This window comes from Enhydra lutris, unplaced genomic scaffold, assembly GCF_002288905.1.
Source record: "Enhydra lutris kenyoni isolate GAN:26980312 unplaced genomic scaffold, ASM228890v2 scaffoldscaffold21, whole genome shotgun sequence".
NCBI classification, from domain to species: Eukaryota; Metazoa; Chordata; class Mammalia; order Carnivora; family Mustelidae; genus Enhydra; species Enhydra lutris.
The window spans coordinates 8,423,937-8,441,924 of record NW_019154105.1 but is presented as its reverse complement, the minus strand read 5'-3'; the positions used below and the strand labels follow the sequence as shown (position 1 = coordinate 8,441,924).

Here is a 17,988-nt window from a genome sequence, read left to right as displayed (position 1 = left end):
TTGGTTTTCCATATAAAGTATCATGTCACCTGTGAAGAGAGAGAGTTTGACTTCTTCATCACCCATTTGAATACCTTTTATTTCTTTTTGTTGTCTGATTGCTGTTGCTATGACTTCTAGTACTATGTTGAGCAAGAGTGGTGAGAGTGTACATCCTTGTCGTGTTCCTGATCTGAAAGGGAAGGCTGTGAGCTTTTCCCCATTGAGGATGATATTCGCTGTGGGTTTTTCATAAATAGATTTTATGAAGTTGAGGAATGTTCCCTCTATCCCTATACTTTGAATCATTTTAATCAGGAATGGATGCTGTATTTTGTCAAATGCTTTTTCTACATCCATTGAGAAGACCATGTGGTTTTTCTGTCTTCTCTTACTGATTTGTTCGGTCACATTGATTGATTTGTGAATATTGAACCACCCTTGCATCCCAGGGATAAGTCCTGCCTGGACATGGTGGATAATCTTTTTAATGTGCTGTTGGATACCATTAGCTAGGATCTTGTTGAGAATCTTAGCATATTCATGAGGGATATTGGTATGAAATTCTCCTTTTTGGTGGGGTCTTTGCCTGGTTTGGGGATCAGGGTAATGCTGACTTCCTAAAAAGAGTCTGGAAGTTTTCCTTCTGTTTCTATTTTTTGAAACAGCTTCAGGAGAACAGGTATTATTTCTTCATTGAATGTTTGGTAGAATTCCCCAGGGAATCCGTCAGGTCCTGGGCTCTTGTTCCAAAGAAGACATACAAATGGCTTATCAGACACATGAAAAAATGTTCATCATTAGCCATCAGGGAGATTCAAATCAAAACCACACTGAGGTACCACCTTACACCAGTTAGAATGGCAAAGATTAACAAGACAGGAAACAAGTGTTGGAGAGGATGTGGAGAAAGGGGAACCCTCTTACACTCTTGGTGGGAATGCAAGTTGGTGCAGCCACTTTGGAAAACAGTGTGGAGATTCCTTAAGAAATTAAAAATAGAGTTACCCTATGACCCTGCAATTGCACTACTGGGTATTTACCCCAAAGATACAGATGTGGTGAAAAGAAGGGCCATCTGTACCCCAATGTTCATAGCAGCAATAGCCATGTCACCAAACTGCGGAAAGAACCAAGATACATTTCAACACGAATGGATAAAGAAGATATGGTCCATATACACAATGGAGTATTATGCCTCCATCAGAAAGGATGAATACCTAACTTTTGTATCAACATGGATGGGACTGGAGAGATTATTCTGAGTGAAATAAGTCAAGCAGAGTCAATTATCATATGGTTTCGCTTTTTTTGTGGAACATAAGGAATAACACGGAGGTCATTGGGAGATGGAGAGGAGAAGTGAGTTGGGGGAAATTGGAGGGGGAGACAAACCATGAAAGACTGTGGACTCTGAGAAACAAAGTGAGGGTTTTGGAGGGGGTTGGAGGGTTAGGTGAGCCTGGTGTGGGTATTAAGAAGGGCACGTATTGCATGAAGTACTGGGTGTGGTGCATAAACAATCAATTTTGGAACACTCAAAAGAAATAAAAGAACAGGTTATCAAAAAGATACTATGTAACCATGTTTATTGCAGCATTATTCACAATAGCCAAGCTGTGGAACAAAAGTATCAGTCAATGGATGAGGGGTAAAGATGGGGTATATATATATTCAACTGAATATTTTCAGCCATAAGATAGAAGGAAATCCTGCCACTTGTGACAGCATGGATGGACCTTGAGGGGATTATGCTTAATGAGATAAGTCGGACAAAGACAAATCCTGTGTGGTATTACTTATATGTGGAATCTGAAAAAACTGAACTTGTCAAAGCAAAGTAGAATGGTAGTTAGAATGGCTGGGGGATGGGGGAACTAGGAAGATGTTAAAGGGTACAAACTTGCAACTAGAAAGTGAGTAAGTTCTGGAGCTCTAATGCATAGCATAGTGATTATAGCTAACAATACCATATCATATATTTCAAAATTGCTTAAAAAACTAGATCTTAAATGTTTTCTCACAGAAAGAAAATTATAATTATGTGGTGTGATAGAGGTGTTAAGTAAAGACAGGATGGTAATCATATTGTAATATATAAATGTATCAAATCACCAGGTTGTCCATTTTAAGCTTAAATAATGTTTTATATAAATTATATCTCAATTAAAATTTTTTAAAAAACACAGTGTGGGGGCTCTAGGTTCAGGATGGGACACAGTGGGTACTGGGGCACAGGCAGGGCCTTTCCCTCCTAGTGTTATTTGTTTGCTCTCTGCTCTTCAGTGTCTTGCTTGCTCTTCAGAGCCTCCTGTGGGGTCCTCTTGTACCCTCCCATGGATAAGCTGGGAGAGCAATGGGACCAAATGCCCTCCTGAAGCTGGGTTACCTCACCCTCTAGGCTGCAGAAGGATGACACAGGACCAACAGCAGTTCATTGAACTCATGAGAAGAATAATTTTCATGATGTTCAGTGCTTAAACTTGGAGAGGAGTATGTGGATAGGGAGAGGACGGTCCTAGGGAGGGAGGGAAAGGGGACCCCTAGGCCAACTGCCATAGATAGTAAGGGAGAAAAGAAGGCCCAGATCCCAGCTTATAACTTGCCCTTTTCTTAAACTATGCCAAGGATGGTCTTTATCAGCCTTGCAGGGGTTACAACAGCTGAGCCCATTTCCTGCCAGTGATTTTCTTCCTGGCCCATGATTCCCAGCACTGTAGTCCAAGGGACTTCTCTGGTCCCTCACAACAACCCTTTGCCAACAGAGCTAAGGAGCACAGTGGGAAGGGAAGGAGCCTCCCTTGGCCCTCCCAGGAATTCCTGGAGGCCAGAGAGAGGCTGAGGCTGGAATGCAGAAGGATTTGGAGCAATGTTATTTGTCAGACATTGTGATAGGCACTCGAGGCGCGACACTGATCTGAAGAGGCGAAGTCCTAACCCACAGGTAACTTACATCTGGTGGGAGAAGACAGATAATAAACAAATACATACATATCCATATAATATATTAGGAAGTGTTTGCTGTTACAAAAACGAAACAAGATAAGGGAGGCTAGAGAATTATAGAGTAAGGTTGCTTAAAATGGGTGTTCAGGGAAGGCGCACCACCAGCCTAAGCAAAGTGAGGGAGGGAGCCATGTGGATATAGGAGAGAGGACTAGTCCACACACACGGAGCAGCAAGCATGAAGGCCTTGAGGGCCACGGAGCAGCAAGCATGAAGGCCTTGAGGACCAGCATGCCTGCTGGCTATCATGAGCTGCCATAAGGCCATTGTAACGGGCTCAGAGTAAATAAAGGGAAGAATCATGGAGAATAAAGTCAAAGAGGCAACAGCAGAGATACCATATCATATAGGGCTGTGGAAAGATATTTGGACTTTACTTTAAATGCATTGGAAAGCTATTAGAAAATTTGGGGCAAAGAAATGACATTTGACTTGCGTTTTAACAGGATTACTCTGGCTACTGATGGCAAATAGACCTTAGAGAGGTTAGGATATAAATAGGGTACCTGTTAGGAGGCTATTAAAATTATCCAAGTAAGAAATTATCCAAGATGAGAAGTGGGCCAACACAGTAATGGGTGACGGTGTTAACAGGTTTTTAGATGGTAGATAGAATTTAAAGGACGAGTTGGAAGGATTGGCTGAATGATTAGATATAAAAGAAAGAAGAGAATCAATTATGACTCTTAAGAGTTTTCAAATAAGCAAGAGTGAAGGCGCCAGTTCTAGAATCCTTTTGAGATGAGTCTGAAAAGATGAATTTTACCCAAGTGTGTGTGTATATAGGGTAGAGAGTGGACAGAGAAAGAGAAAAAGGGGCTCTTTCCAGGTGAGAAATAGCAGACCAAAGGCAAAGAAGAAAAACTGCAAAAGGTCTTTTGGACCCAATAGTAGGCTCACCATTGTTGAACAAGGGAAATGAGACATTGTAAACAGTCGTGAATTATGCCCCAAGTAGCTGGAGGCTTACTTTGCATTCTTCAAAGCCATGAAAGCCCTCCTACAACAAAAGGGACTCTATAATTTGGGACTCTAGCCGGTCAGAATTATTCTGCAAAATTCTAACCCAGTAGTCAAAATATGAGGACAAAAGAGGTCTAGAATTATTATAGAAGCCCAATACCATTTTCTAAGAAACTACTAGATGTGGAACTAAAACCACAGTCACTTCCAGATGTCTTTGTACACACAGTATCTCACCTTTGAAACCTGAGATCTACCTTGTCCCTCCTTTCTCTTTCTATATTGTGTCCAATCTTTCTTAAAATATTATAATTTGCAGTCAAGCTGACTTAGTTTTGAATCCTAGTTCTGTTGCATAAAACAATTATGATCTTAGGCAAATCACTTCACCTCTCTGAGACTTGATTTTATCATCTGAAAAACTGAGATAATGCTATCTTATAAAGTTGTTACGAAGATTAAATGAAATAATCGCCTCACATGAGCTAATGTATGTGACTTGCTGAGCACAGTGCCTGGCAAAAGACAGAGAGTGTGTATGTGTATGTGTGTGTGTGTGTGTGTGTGTGCGCGTGTGTGCACTTGTACGCTCACATGACTCACCTCCCTCTCCATGCTCACTTCTGAACTAATCCAGAAGTATGTAACTTTGCATTACCACCCTGTCCCTCATTGCTCTTCTGGCCTCAACTTTGTTCTGGCCAAGTCTGCTCTTCACCCACAAATCATGCAAAGCCACTTTAAAACTCTCATGCTTATCCCCACCTTCTCCAAGTTCCTGTAGCAGGTCCCATATGCCTTGTTCATTTTGTTCTTAATCCTATACTACCTTACACTTCTACTCAGCTGTTGTCTACTGAATTATATGTCGCTGTACAGTGAGCTTCTTGTCCTATATTTCTTTTATCTGTTCATCCCCACAGCAGGTCTCAGCCTTCTTAGTAATACCCTTGGTCAACTGTATGATCCTCCTCTGTACTTATAAATCTCTAATGTGACTCTTCCATTACAGAAGTAGTTCCTTCAAGCTGCCTTAATGGGGACAAAAGCTGCCACTCAAGGTAGCATCAAGCATTTATTAACCTACAACAATCCAGATCCAGTAACAATACATCCATTGAGTCATTCTTTGATTTACTCAACCCGTATTTCTCATGCAGCACACCTTCAAGGTACTGGGGCTATAGCCATGCACAGGATAAAGTTCCTGCTTTCATGGAATTTATATTCTCCAGATTACATGTTAAATTAAGTTTCTTCTTCTTCCTCTTTTTTTTTTTTTAATGTTTCAAGCTTTTATTTAAGTACTAGTTAGTTAATGTATAGTGTAAAACCAGTTTCAGGAGTAGAATGTAGTCATTCATCACTTACAAGTAACAAGTAACAGTGCTCATCACAGGTGCCCTCCTTAATGCCCACCACCCATTTAACCCATCCCTCTGCCCACCTCCCCTCCAGCAGCCCTCATTGTGTTCTCTATAGCTAAGAGTCTGTTTTATGGTTTGCCTTCCCCTCTCCTTTTTTTTTTTCTTTTCCCTATGTTCATCTATTTTGATTTAAAGTAAGCTTCTTTGGGAAGGGATTTTAGTATTCTTTACTCCTAAGTACGTGCTCTACAAGATGGGAAAGTAAGAGAGTGTTGCCAGTTTCTAATGAAATGGTACTATCTTTGACGTAGATCACTTATACAGAACTATTAGTCTGTGATATTGTAAAACCAACAAACAAAACCAACAGAAAAAGTTAAAGAGACTCCCCATCAACTCAGTATTCAGTGTTAATCATTTAATTTGATGGCATGTGTCTTAGTTCAGGCTGCTTTAACAAATTTCCACAAACTGCAGCTAAAACCATAAGCATTTATTTCTTTTAGTTCTGGATGCTGGAAGTCCAAGATCACAGTGCCACCATCATCAGATTCTGATGAGGACCCTCTTCTGGGTTACAGCCAGCTAACTGCTCATTGTATTCTCATATAGTGCAAAGAATGAGGGAGTTCAATGGGGTTTCTTAATAGAAGCATTAACCCATTCCTGAGGTCTCCACCCTCGTGACTTAATCACCTTCCCAATCACCTTCCAAGCCCCCACCTCCTAATACCATCACATCCCAGGTTAGGATTTCAACATACAAATTTTGGAGTGACACAAATATTCAGTTCATAACAATATGGTCAATTGGCTCAAAATATCAACTTTTTGCGGTAGATGATTACAAGGTAGCCCAAAAGTCCAGCTTTAGGATAAGGGAGGAGAGAACCTAACACTTTATCCCAGAGGTGATTTCTTCCTATCTTTTTTTTTTTTTTTTTAGATTTATTTATTTATTTGAGAGAAAGAGAATGAGCAAGAGGGGGAGAGGGAGAGGAAGAGAGAAACTGAAGCAGACTCCATGCCCAGCATGGAGCCCAACACAGGGCAGGATCTCATGATCCTGAAATCCAGACCTGAGCCGAAACCAAGAGTCGGACACTTAACAGACTGAGCCACCCAGGCTCGTCTTTTCCTGTCATTTTTAAAAAGTAGATGGAATGTTGTTCCCCCTGCTTGTGCTTTCTTTCTCTGTCAAATAAATAAATAAAATCTTGGAAAAAAAAAAAGTGAATGGAAATTTGCAAACATCTCTGTTAGAGAGACTGCTACCAACACTGTGGTCTAGTGCCTCTACAGGTCATTTCATAAAACAAGTAGTCATGGTCACCGTGAGATCCTTCTCAGAGGGCCAGCTACCCTACTGTGGCTCACTGCACACTTATATTTTACAACACGGTGCTCATTGTGAAGTCTACGTTCTTTGAAATCAGATCAGCTTTAAAGACATTCTTTGTAGATGAACATATTTGAAATTGCACAATCTACCTTCACAGAGGAGGTAAAAGTTGAAACACAGAGAGGACATCCCCAGGAACAAGAGAAGGGCTGCTGCCTCTGCAAGTCCTTCTTCTTCTTTTACACCTAAGGATGCGATTTTTTTGTAGTTGTTTCCCAGGGCTCCATACTAAAGTACAAATATCTCTAGATGGAGATTTTATCTCCTAGCATCTTGGGTTGATAATGGCAGGCTACCAACATTGAGGCCTTGCTAAGAGATTGGGAGAATCCTCCAAACAGCCTATCTAGTTTACACATTTCTCACTGTTTGATAGGAATGTTCAGTGGCTTGAGGAAAAAGGACTAGGGGGGAATGAGATGAGTACATGATGATTATGTTTTTCTCAAGAAGTAATGAAAGGGAGATAGTGTTAGTCTTTTTGGTAAAGTACTAGAAATATACATGGTGGTAATCCTTACTCCTGCCTACTGAAAGGGAAACGGACACTGATAGGTGATACCATCCATGGTCAGGAAGGAGGTTCCACAGAAGGATCATAGACATAGTTCACAGAAAGCAATTTCAGATTTTCATTTGGTGATTGATTTGCTATTTGACTCCATTGAATGTGTTCTGAGTGGTATGAGCATTCTCTGTTGGTGTTCACATCTATGAGGCAGGTAGCTGGATATATGGAGATTTGATTTAATGTAAGGAGAACATTAGAGGGAAAAAAAGGCTTAGCCATCTTGCACATACAGCTAGCACAGTAAATAGGTGAAGAATGTATGTGTAAGTGCAACTTACAAAGCTAATGAAACCAGCACAATCCATCTAGAAATGTGGATCAGAGTCTCACTCTTTTACTCCATTAGGGGATTAATCCTGTCTGTCCTATTACTGCCCCAAAGGGTGCTGAGATAATGAATGTCCTAATATATGTAGAAATCTTGTAGAAACCCCAGAATCAGGCAACCAGATAAATGCAAGAGGAAGCAGAGTGAATTGCCATTGGGGTCTCTGACTCCTTGTAGCCTTGCGAGAGTTCAGCGGTGAGCCATTCACTTGCCAAGGAGCCCTTTACTCTCTCTGGTTCGTCGTGCTCGTAAGTGTCATTTTTATATCAACCATATGAGAAAGTGGAGTGTTTTCCATCTTACCTCCTGAGTCATACTGTTTCTCCAGTCCTAAGCCAGTCAGGTTTTTCTGGTTGTTATTCATGTACTTCATTTTCCTGAAGCTTGTCTCCACTTCATTATAGTGGATGTATTTGAGAGGTCATGTCTAAATGGCCTGTGTTTAGAAGCATGGGAAAATTCTCCAAGCATTTAATTGAGACAATTACACTTGTATACGAGAATGCTGAAATTCATATGAGAAAAACAGGAAATTTTCATCTGCTGTTTTGCCACACGTAAGGAACCATTCCTTTTCCTTTGGGGGATGGAAGTTTGTTTTAAAAATTAGTTGCAAATCTGACATGGGTCATGGAGTACTTCCTCAAAAGTGGCAGAAAACTGGACAAAATGCAAAGAGAAATACAACAATATTACAGGAACTTAAGACATGAGTTCCTCATCCTCTACCTGAAACTACATTTATAAAGAACAAATATATTCTTTGACTCTGCCGGAATAATACAACTTCCAAGGCATACCAGAAAATCAATTGTTTCGGTACATCTGGAAATTCCTTTTGGAAACTTTGGCGTAATATGTAATGTAACAAAGCAGAAATTCACTGTGTGCCAAAGAATTATTGAGTCTTCCTAATAGAGTACCTTAGGCGAGAGTTTGAATTATTATTATTATTTTTTTTAAAGATTTTATTTATTTGACAGAGAGAGATCACAAGTAGGCAGAGAGAGAAGGGAAAGCAGGCTCCCTGCGGAGCAGAGAGCCCAACACGGGGCTCGATCCCAGGACCCTGGGATCATGACCTGAGCCGAAGGCAGAGGCTTTAACCCACTGAGCCACCCTGGCGCCCCGAGAGTTTGGATTATTAGGTCCAGACCCTAGGAACCTCAAATATAAAGTTTCCAGAGGAAATAATGGCACAGAACACACCAGCCAGAGATACCCTGTCATGAAACATGGGTTGCTGTACCAAAGGTCAATGGTCACATATGTTTTTCTTTCATTCTCACCCTAGTTGTTAAAAGACGTTTTGTTGTCTCTTATGTTGCTGTTAGTATCCTTCATGAGTAATCTTTCCACACCTTGTGATCACATGTCACCCCTGGATTTTTTTGAGACACATAGACTGGACACCTCCTTTCTTCCATCATCCCTGTCATCACCTCAAATTTTAAACATGAAATAACCTAATCACTTCTGTTCTATACTTCTTGTTTTAATCCTGACCGTGACACATGGTTGTCTTCAAGTAAGAATGTTGGAAAATCTGTCAAGCCATGCCCATCTGAATTCTCTACCCTGGACTGAAGCTAGGTACCAAAAGAAAATAGTCATCCACAGAGTGGAGAAAAGGGAACATGACAGATTGGCCTCTGGATTTCAGGGTAAAAAAGGATTTCTTGGATAATAATTTAATAATGTTCAAGGACCTGAAACTTTGTGAAAATACAACATGAATTTCTGTGTCATTATCTGGAAATTATTAAGCAGTATACATTTTTCACTCCCAGTTTCTCATTTTGTAAAATTGGTTGTTCTTACAGATAGAAATAACCAAGTTTATTCACAAAAGACTTTCTTTACAAAGTCACCAGGACACAATAACTACAGCTGCCATCACCCAGCCTAAGTGTCCTGCCCCCTCCCTGAAGGGTCATGGGACCCCCCCACCCCCACCACCCCACATCTCATTCTATTCTGTTTTCCTCCTGTACTTAGGTCATAATGAACTTCTGTTAACTCCTTCATTGCATCAACTTCATTGTCAGATCAAACCTCCTTGCTTTTACTATTTCCTTATATCTGCATTGTATTCTCGCCTTTATCTTACCCCTCAGGCATCCATCAGATCTGGAAGCTTTTCTGTCACTTTACCGAGCTTTCTCTGATGCCCATTTCTGATTCCTGTTTCCTTCCTTGAGCTGCAGGAGAACTAGAATTTACTACCATCTTAGCACATCTTACCTTATGTTCTTACTTTCTGTTTATCTCCCTTTCCTCTGCCCCAGATGATAAACTCATTTCATTAGAGAAATATGCCAATCCAAAATAGTTTCTCCATTTGACCTTATCTTGCTTCAGAATATATATATTATATATCTATATATAGAGATATATATAGATATATATAGATATCCCCCCCCCCCAAATTTTAAAAAAATACTTTAGCCATTGCTCTTAGGTTAATATCCAGAATTTTAACATATTCTTCTGGGCTCTACAGGAGCACGACTCTTCCCCTTCATTCTTGCACAGACCTTACCTCCCCTAACCAAGAACACTGGCTGCACACCACCTCTTTGTTTCGCGGGAAAGGTTGGATTTATCCTTCACATTTCTGGGCCCGGCCTAGATAAACACCACCCACATATGCAAGGCTCAGTGAGGGCCTTATCACATTCACACGTGTGGCACATTTCATAGCCAGAGTTCAATTATTATTTGGGTGATTATCTTTTTAATATCCATCTCCTAGCTACACTATCCCCTCCAAGGGATAGTGGCTCTGGCTGTCTTCCTCAAGAAACATTTGTGGTGACTCTCTCTGGGCCCAGCTGGAGCCAGTGTGGGAACAGTGAATAAGTTAGGAAAATATGCAAGGGTTGGGAAATAATGCCAGACCCGGGTGGAGGGCCAGATCCTAAAAGACCTTAATTGCCACAAGTATAAACAGTTTAGACTTTATCCTGAAGACGGTGGAGATTCATCAGATGTTTCAAAGCTGAAATGATCTAATAATCTGTGTTTAAAAGAATGAATCTGGCAGCAGGTTAGAGATTTTGTCTCTAAACCGAAAAACTATTATAGTAGATTATTTTAAAAAATACGACCAGGTATTTCTTCTGTCCCTATGCGCACGTCCCTTTGGCTATGTGGCTTTACCATTCTTCTTACCCCAAGACTCTCAGTGTGAGTTTGACCGCGTGACTTGCTTTGACTGATGGGGCATTAGCAATTGTGACTCAAACATTTGCATGTTGGGGTTTGCCTGGGGCCTGACTGGGAAACCAGAAATCCCCAAGTGAGGTAGCTTAACGAAGCAGTGAATTTCAACCATGTTTTAAACTTCCTCTTTGCTGCTGTTAACATGCATAACCCACTTCCCCTCACACCCCATTATTAGAAATCTCACTCTAGCAAATGATTCTCAGTGGCGTGCACCAGAATCATGAGGTGGGAGGAGGCATATGTCGTGTGACTACATTTCTCAGGAGATTGGTTCCAGCATACACTATGGCTGCAAATGGAAAATCACTGCTGAGTTTCATGGGTCAGTCAGTGAACCGTTAACTCAGCCTGTGGAGTTACTGAGCACCACGAAGGAAGTCACATTTAGCCAGATCTGAAAAGGAAGAATAAATATTCATCAGGTGGAAAAATGCAGGAAAGGTATGTCAAACGAAGAGTAGAATGTGCAAAGGCAAGTCCTGTGTTCCCAAAAATGACTGATTTTAAGTGGTCATCTCTTTTCTTTCTGTACAACTGAACATACTCTTTGATATTCTAGATCATGCTGGCAGAACTCTATCACCCTCAAGGAAATCTACAGAATTTACTTTGCAGTGTCTACAGTGTATAGAGAGGTCATTGAAATAAATTGTCATGATAATCGTTGCCTTTCCTCAAAATAGTCCTTATTTGCAGAAACCTGCTTGAAGCATGACCAAGTCATTTTCCTCTGAATCTCTTTCCCAGAGCACATTCCATGCAGATAACAATAGGATCTGTGATGATCGTTTTATCTGTGTTCACTGTCAGTTTCAGTAGCTCTAGAATCATGTTAATTCAAGATCTAATACATGTTCCCCCATTTTTTGGAAGTTCATGTTGTCACTTTGCTTTTACCAAAAAAACTACGTTAGTTTCTGTTTTCGCTAAGTGAAAGACATCTAAATGAGGATTGTAGCTTTTCTGAAAAAAGAAATAAAGAAAAGGTACAAAGCAAAAAGCGTTAAGTATCTGCTTCACAGTGAGCATCACAGAGGCAGTGTACACCCTAAGCCGTGGCGGAGGAGGTGGGACACCAAGCTCCTTCCCTGGGACCTGCACTCAGCAGATCAGCCTCCAGCCACCAGAGCTGGGAATGGTGTCTGTGAGCCTCTATGCTTAGCCCCATTTATTTTGTGCATCTGTTAGCAAGAGATGTCCTAAGATGTCAGGAAAGCCAAAGCGAGGTTATTTTTTAGATCTGGGCATGCTCAACATTTTTTCCATATAAATTAATGGCATATGCTTCTTTGATTACACTATTTTGGCTTCTGAAAGGCTTCCTAGGAATGCTCTTTCTACTTTTGGATAGCAGGATGGAGCCTCTACCTGGTTCTCATCCATACAGAATTTTTGGCATTTTCCTTCACACACACACACATACTCCCTCACACCTGAATGCAAAGTAAATAAGTCTTTGAAGGAAATTTTGCCTTAAAGTGCTTCTGTAATTCATTTCAATAAAGCATCTAGAACTCTTTCCCCCACATCTAATAGGATTAATCTTTAAAAGCATCATCTTCTCCAAGCAGGTGCAAACCTTTGAATGCCCTCAGGGAAAGACCAGCCAATGAGAGATTATTCTGGTGACGTAATGCTTCTTAACTTACTCTCTTGCAGATGCAATTGGGGAAGATGCTTTTCAGAGCATCAAACGTATTGAATTTAACTCTTTCTCACCTGACTAATTACAGCTCACAAGCCACTTCTGCTGCTTCGTAAACATGTCATGTAGGACAGCCCTGACATAGTTATGCAAAATTACTAGACTACAGAATTTCTTTTGAGCATTGACATCTGTACCAACTGGCATTCCCTACCTTTCTTGGGAAATCATTACTTCCATATCCTGGTTCTTATGGAAATAAATGATACATTAACTCTAGCCAGCAGCAGATAAACTTCTAGTTCTTTCTCAGATACAGATTCCCATGAAAATCAATTCAAAAGGGATAGAGAACTTTATATATATTTTTTCTTTCCCATCAAAATCACAGTTGAGGGCACCTGGGTGGCTCAGTGGGTTAAGCCTCTGCCTTCTGGGTGGCTCAGTGGGTTAAGCCTCTGCCTTTAGCTCAGTTCATGATCTCAGGGTCCTGGGATTGAGCCCCGCATCGGGCTCTCTGCTCAGCAGGGACCCTGCTTCCCCTCTCTCTGCCTGTCTCTCTGCATACTTGTGATCTCTCTCTCTGTGTCAAATGAATTTTAAAAAATCTTAAAAAAAAACACAGTTGACCTCTTGTGACTGTGTACTAACTTCATTTTTCATATTCCTCCACTTTATTTCAAAGATTAAAAAAACACTTGAAACAGCATTTGAATGGCCAGATATGTTCATAGTGACATAATCTTCTGCTTAGTGAGCAGTGCACAGGACTCTCTTGATGCAAATGAATGCTTCTGAGTATCTAGAGAAGCCCTAGCCAGGGTAGGTGAAGACCCACTACCCATCACATAGTGTATTTCTATGAAATGGTGGGCAAGACGAGATAAATGTGTATTACTTTCTACTAGTAAAGAGTGCAAAAAAGCAGACACCAGCTACAGATCTCAGGCAGGTGTGATTTCGTGCACCAGCTTGTTCCCATCCCTCTCCCTCCACCCCAAGCCTCACTTTTTTGAGCCAAAGAATGCAATTGTAAGCATATTGTGAAAAACCTAATTTGAAAGAGGAGTGTCATGATACCTGAGCAGACTCATGGTTTATCTGATCTGACACCCAGGAAGAAAGCAACTCCGACTGCTCAGCTAGCTGTGTAATCGGAGGTGCTGGATGTAATTCGGAGATGATGAGCTGTGAGTACTTGGAGTAAAAATGTTGGAAAGTTACTTTGCTAGAACTTCCCTCCTTGTTTCCTTTTTCAGACTCCCCTCCAAACCCTTTGAGAAAACTCTGTTAATTTTTGGCTCATGAGTCTTTCTTGGGACTTTTCTACTTATTCAGGTCATGGTATTCCGGTTGCATTGGGCTGGGATGCAATTATGGAACCGTAGAATGTTTCAGACCTGGCTGTAAACAGTGTCTCTACCATATAAGGGAGTGGTAGGTCACTCTAACTTCAGGGAGACACACTTTCTCTGTCTATTAAAATGAAATAATAATCCCATAGGTGTTATTTAAATAGTATTTATAAAGTTCTTGGCAAGTCGCAGGTATTCAGTCAATAGTAGCTATGGTTATGACTAGTTTTATATATGTATAATTCCAAGCCCCTTTACCTTTCAAAGTTGAAAACTGCATTATATAAAATGACTACTTGCCCACAGCAGACTCCCTGACATAAATTTGATCAACCTTTTGATTGTGAAATGAACCATTCTGTTTTCCCTTGAAGATTTAGTTGTACTTAATTCTTCATTTACCACATCATCCAGTTGTCTTTTATTTTTGTCCATTAATATTTCAGAGTCAGAACTTTACAAATACATGATTTTAAATACTATCAGAATAAAGAATAGTAGCATAGTATATTTCTTCTAGAGATTCATTGATATTTTAAGGCCATGGCTTTTCCAATTCTATAGTAAAGTTCCTGGAAGGCACTGGTCATGCAAATTAGTAGTTTGAGGTTTTCAAGCTAATTTTCAATTAGCTTGAACTAAACTGTTTGTATCCACTGACACATTCCTGCAAATTGATTTCAGATTTTAAATTGCAAGGGCTAGGGGCACTTGGGTGGGTCATTCGGTTAAGCATCTACCTTCAGTTCAGGTCAAGATCCCAGTGTCCTCGGATCAAGTCCTGGGTCGGGCTCCTTGCTCAGGGCAGGAGCCTGCTTCTCCCTCTGCCTGCTGCTCCCCCTGCACGTGCACTCACTCCGTCTCTGACAAACAAATAAAGAAAATCTTTAAAAAGTAAAGATAAAAATAAATAAATCTCAAAGGCTATTAAGTTCACGTTATCAGAATTTACTGAATGCCTGACCTGTACACGGAGAGACTCTAAGATGAACCCAGCGGTGACAGCACCCAACTGTAAAGGCTTGGTTGCTACCACCCAGGCACGGTGCCTGGCAAAGGGGCAGACAGCACAGTGTGTTAGTTTCCATGACAGAGTTGTGTATAAAGTTACCGGAAACACAGGAAGTGCGGCTTTTACTTGAACACTGGAGGGGTGAGTTTTTGAGGAAAATTATAGCCGGGTAATATTGGCTTTCAAAGAATAATAAGGATTCTCTTATTTGGATAAAGTAGAAGAGTATTCCGGGTGGAAGGAATAGCCAGGGTAAAGGAGGAAAGGATTGCGGACTCATAGCTATTTGTGGGATGGCTACTGACCTAGCCTACTGTTTGGTATTGGATGGATGTGTGGTGAGGGAAAGAAATGTTCATGTGTAGAGGGGCTTTTTGGAAAACTAATCTGTTTTCTTCCAGATCATAAGTATTCTCATCTTATCTTTGTTACATACCATGAGAAAATCCATAATACATACTGGATTTTTTTTTTCTTTTTTGTGATGTCTTTAAGCCTATTTGTGCTTAAATGAAAGAACCCTATTCCTTTTTCTTCCTATGATTTAAAAAAAAAATTCTGGTGTACTACTAGACTTCAAATAAGGTAAGTGTAAATTTTACAAACCCTATTTCAAGAAAGCAATATAAATTGTACAAAAATAATACTTGAGATCTAGATAACATCTGTTAGTTTTGATTCTTGTAGAAGCATACATGAGCAAACTTGTAAAAGGCCATACATCTCAATAACGTGACTAATAATGTCAGAGTATGCATTAGAGAAGTATTGTTGATGCTAACTTTGTGTAAGACTTACCTGGGAAAACCTCATTGTTCATATTCACATGGTAAAGCATAAAACCATCGGGTCAAAGCATGGGGCCATTCATGTGTGATAATGTGGGTGTGAAACATTCTTAAATAAAACTTGCTGAAAGTTCTCTGTCATTTTCTTTGAGTTTATTCACTGAATAAGAAGAAGTCTGCATACCTTAGGACAGGACTATGTGTATATGCTCAGTAATTCAAGTATGTTCGGTGATTTTTATTAGAGGTGCACTGGAACGTATTATTCACACATAAGTGATGCTATTGTTAGAATAGGAATTCATCAATTTAACAAATGGTGTGTGCTGAACTGTCTATATCCTGTTCCTCCTTTGTGACCAATATCATGTATTTTAGAAGTAGATCACCGGAATTACAGGTAGTCGAGTCCCTCCTGGGTTATAGGTTTTCATCATGTAAAAGCAACTGCGTGGAGATTCAACCCACCTCTGAGGCTGATTAGATAACATACACAGGATTATTTGTCTAAGTGCGTGAGTGTTTATAGGCTACCTCATTCTGAAGTATTTAGAGGTTCTTAGAGTTATATGTGTAATGCAGGAAAATCCACTATAGTCTCTTAAATTCATGAAACAAGGAGGCTGGAACAGGACTCTAATGGCATGACAGCCTATGTAAGCAAACCAAAATCTAAGCCTATAAATGCCTCAGGGTTACACAGTCAAAATCTGAGGACAACGGGTCGCAAGAAGCCAGTTGGGCTTTAAGTGATAGCCTATCCACAACAACCTTGTTTTATTTCAACCTCTTCTCTTAGGAGTCTCTGGCCAGCTCCTCACTGGTGGAGCACTCCTGACCACTTCCAGGTCGCTGCTGTCCAATTCAGACTGATAAGTGCTCAAATAAACTCTAAAAAACTTTCGGAGTGCCTAGCTGGCTCAGTTAGTAAAGCCTGCAACTCCTATTTTTTTTTAAGATTTTTTAAAAATTTATTTGAGAGAGAGAAAGACAAAAGAGGGGCAGAGAGAGAGGGAGAAGTAGACTCCCCACTGAGCAAGGAGCCCAATGTGGGTCTCCCTTCCTGGACCCAAGATCAGGAGTTGCAAGCTCAGGGCACCTGGGTGGCTCAGTTGGTTAAGCGTTCGCCTTCGGCTCAGGTCATGATCCCGGGGTTATAGGTTTGAGCCCCATGTTGGGTATAAAAATTACTTTAAAAAAAAATCTTTAAAAAAATGTTTTATATGCCTCAGTTTATCTTTTAACTAGTTATTTAAAAATACGAAATTCTCAGGAAAATTTAAAAATAAAGATGGCTTTCTGTTTTCTCCATCAGCTGTGAAGAAGAAGGCTGGCTTTATCACTCCAGTTCCAGGAGGTGTGGGACCCATGACGGTGGCAATGCTTCTGAGGAACACTCTTCTGGCAGCTAAAAAACTCATTTACTAGGTCACATGAAAGAATAAAAGAAAATGAAATCATGCTCTTTATTTATTTGACAAAGGCAAACACCTTTATATTTTACTACAAAGCTATTTATTTCTACATCGTATTTATTTTTTCATGGATGGAATCGTCATGGATCAGATGATTCATGCAACTTGACGCAGTTCCTGCTCACGGATTTTGAATTTTAGAGGAAAAAAAAAAAAGAAAAACAATTCCAGTGAAAACTTTGGTAACAGTGGTTTATTTTGTGAATAATATTTGTTCATAATATTAAACAATAAAGGGCTCATAACAAATGAATATATTTTTGACACAAATATCGCGCACAGTATGCTTTCAAGAGATGTCTTATCAGCCAAATGGGTGCCCGTGGATAGTATAATTTAGGTTTTGACATAAGCAGACTCCATTTTTATATATTTTATGTTTATTACATGCTGAAAAAGAGCTTACGTGCTAAAAGAAAGATAAAATATTAAAAGTAAAATCTTGGTCTCATGTGTCTCCCAAATGGATGCTGTGAGGCATCTTAATGAGAAACGATACTCCATTCAAAGTAAGAAAAGTAAACAAAGGAGGCAGAAGAATGCGTGCTGCTTAGAAAGGAAGTGATCATTTCAAACTGTGAGTGACTACTTGCCATAGTAAAATGTAACAAGATTATGTTAGGTTTACGTGTAATTGATAATACCTTCCTTGAGGAATAATGGAAGATCCAAACCAAACATACAAAACAAAACTGTGGTTGTGTCCTCCCACAAATACTAGAAAAATATGGTATAGTATGAGCGAGGACTTCATTAAAGAATGAAGTCTGTTCATAGATTCAGAAATTAATAGGAAAATAATACATTTACAATGTGCCACGCTAAACCTTAGACTATAACTGAAAATCTACTGCTTTGTTGCCCACAAT

At 40.0% G+C, this 17,988-nt stretch overlaps 1 protein-coding gene across 1 annotated transcript in view; it reads left to right on the top strand.

Annotated features, from left to right (window-relative positions):
- The window catches only part of LOC111149085 (methylenetetrahydrofolate dehydrogenase (NADP+ dependent) 2 like), a 112,126-nt gene extending 94,846 nt beyond the window's left edge, over nt 1–17,280 (top strand). The window contains exon 7 of the mRNA XM_022505998.1: nt 16,960–17,280. Within this exon, the coding sequence (XP_022361706.1) occupies nt 16,960–17,072 (113 nt within the window). The 3' untranslated portion in view covers nt 17,073–17,280. The remainder of the gene's footprint in view (nt 1–16,959) is intronic.
- Nucleotides 17,281–17,988: the final 708 nt, after the last annotated feature.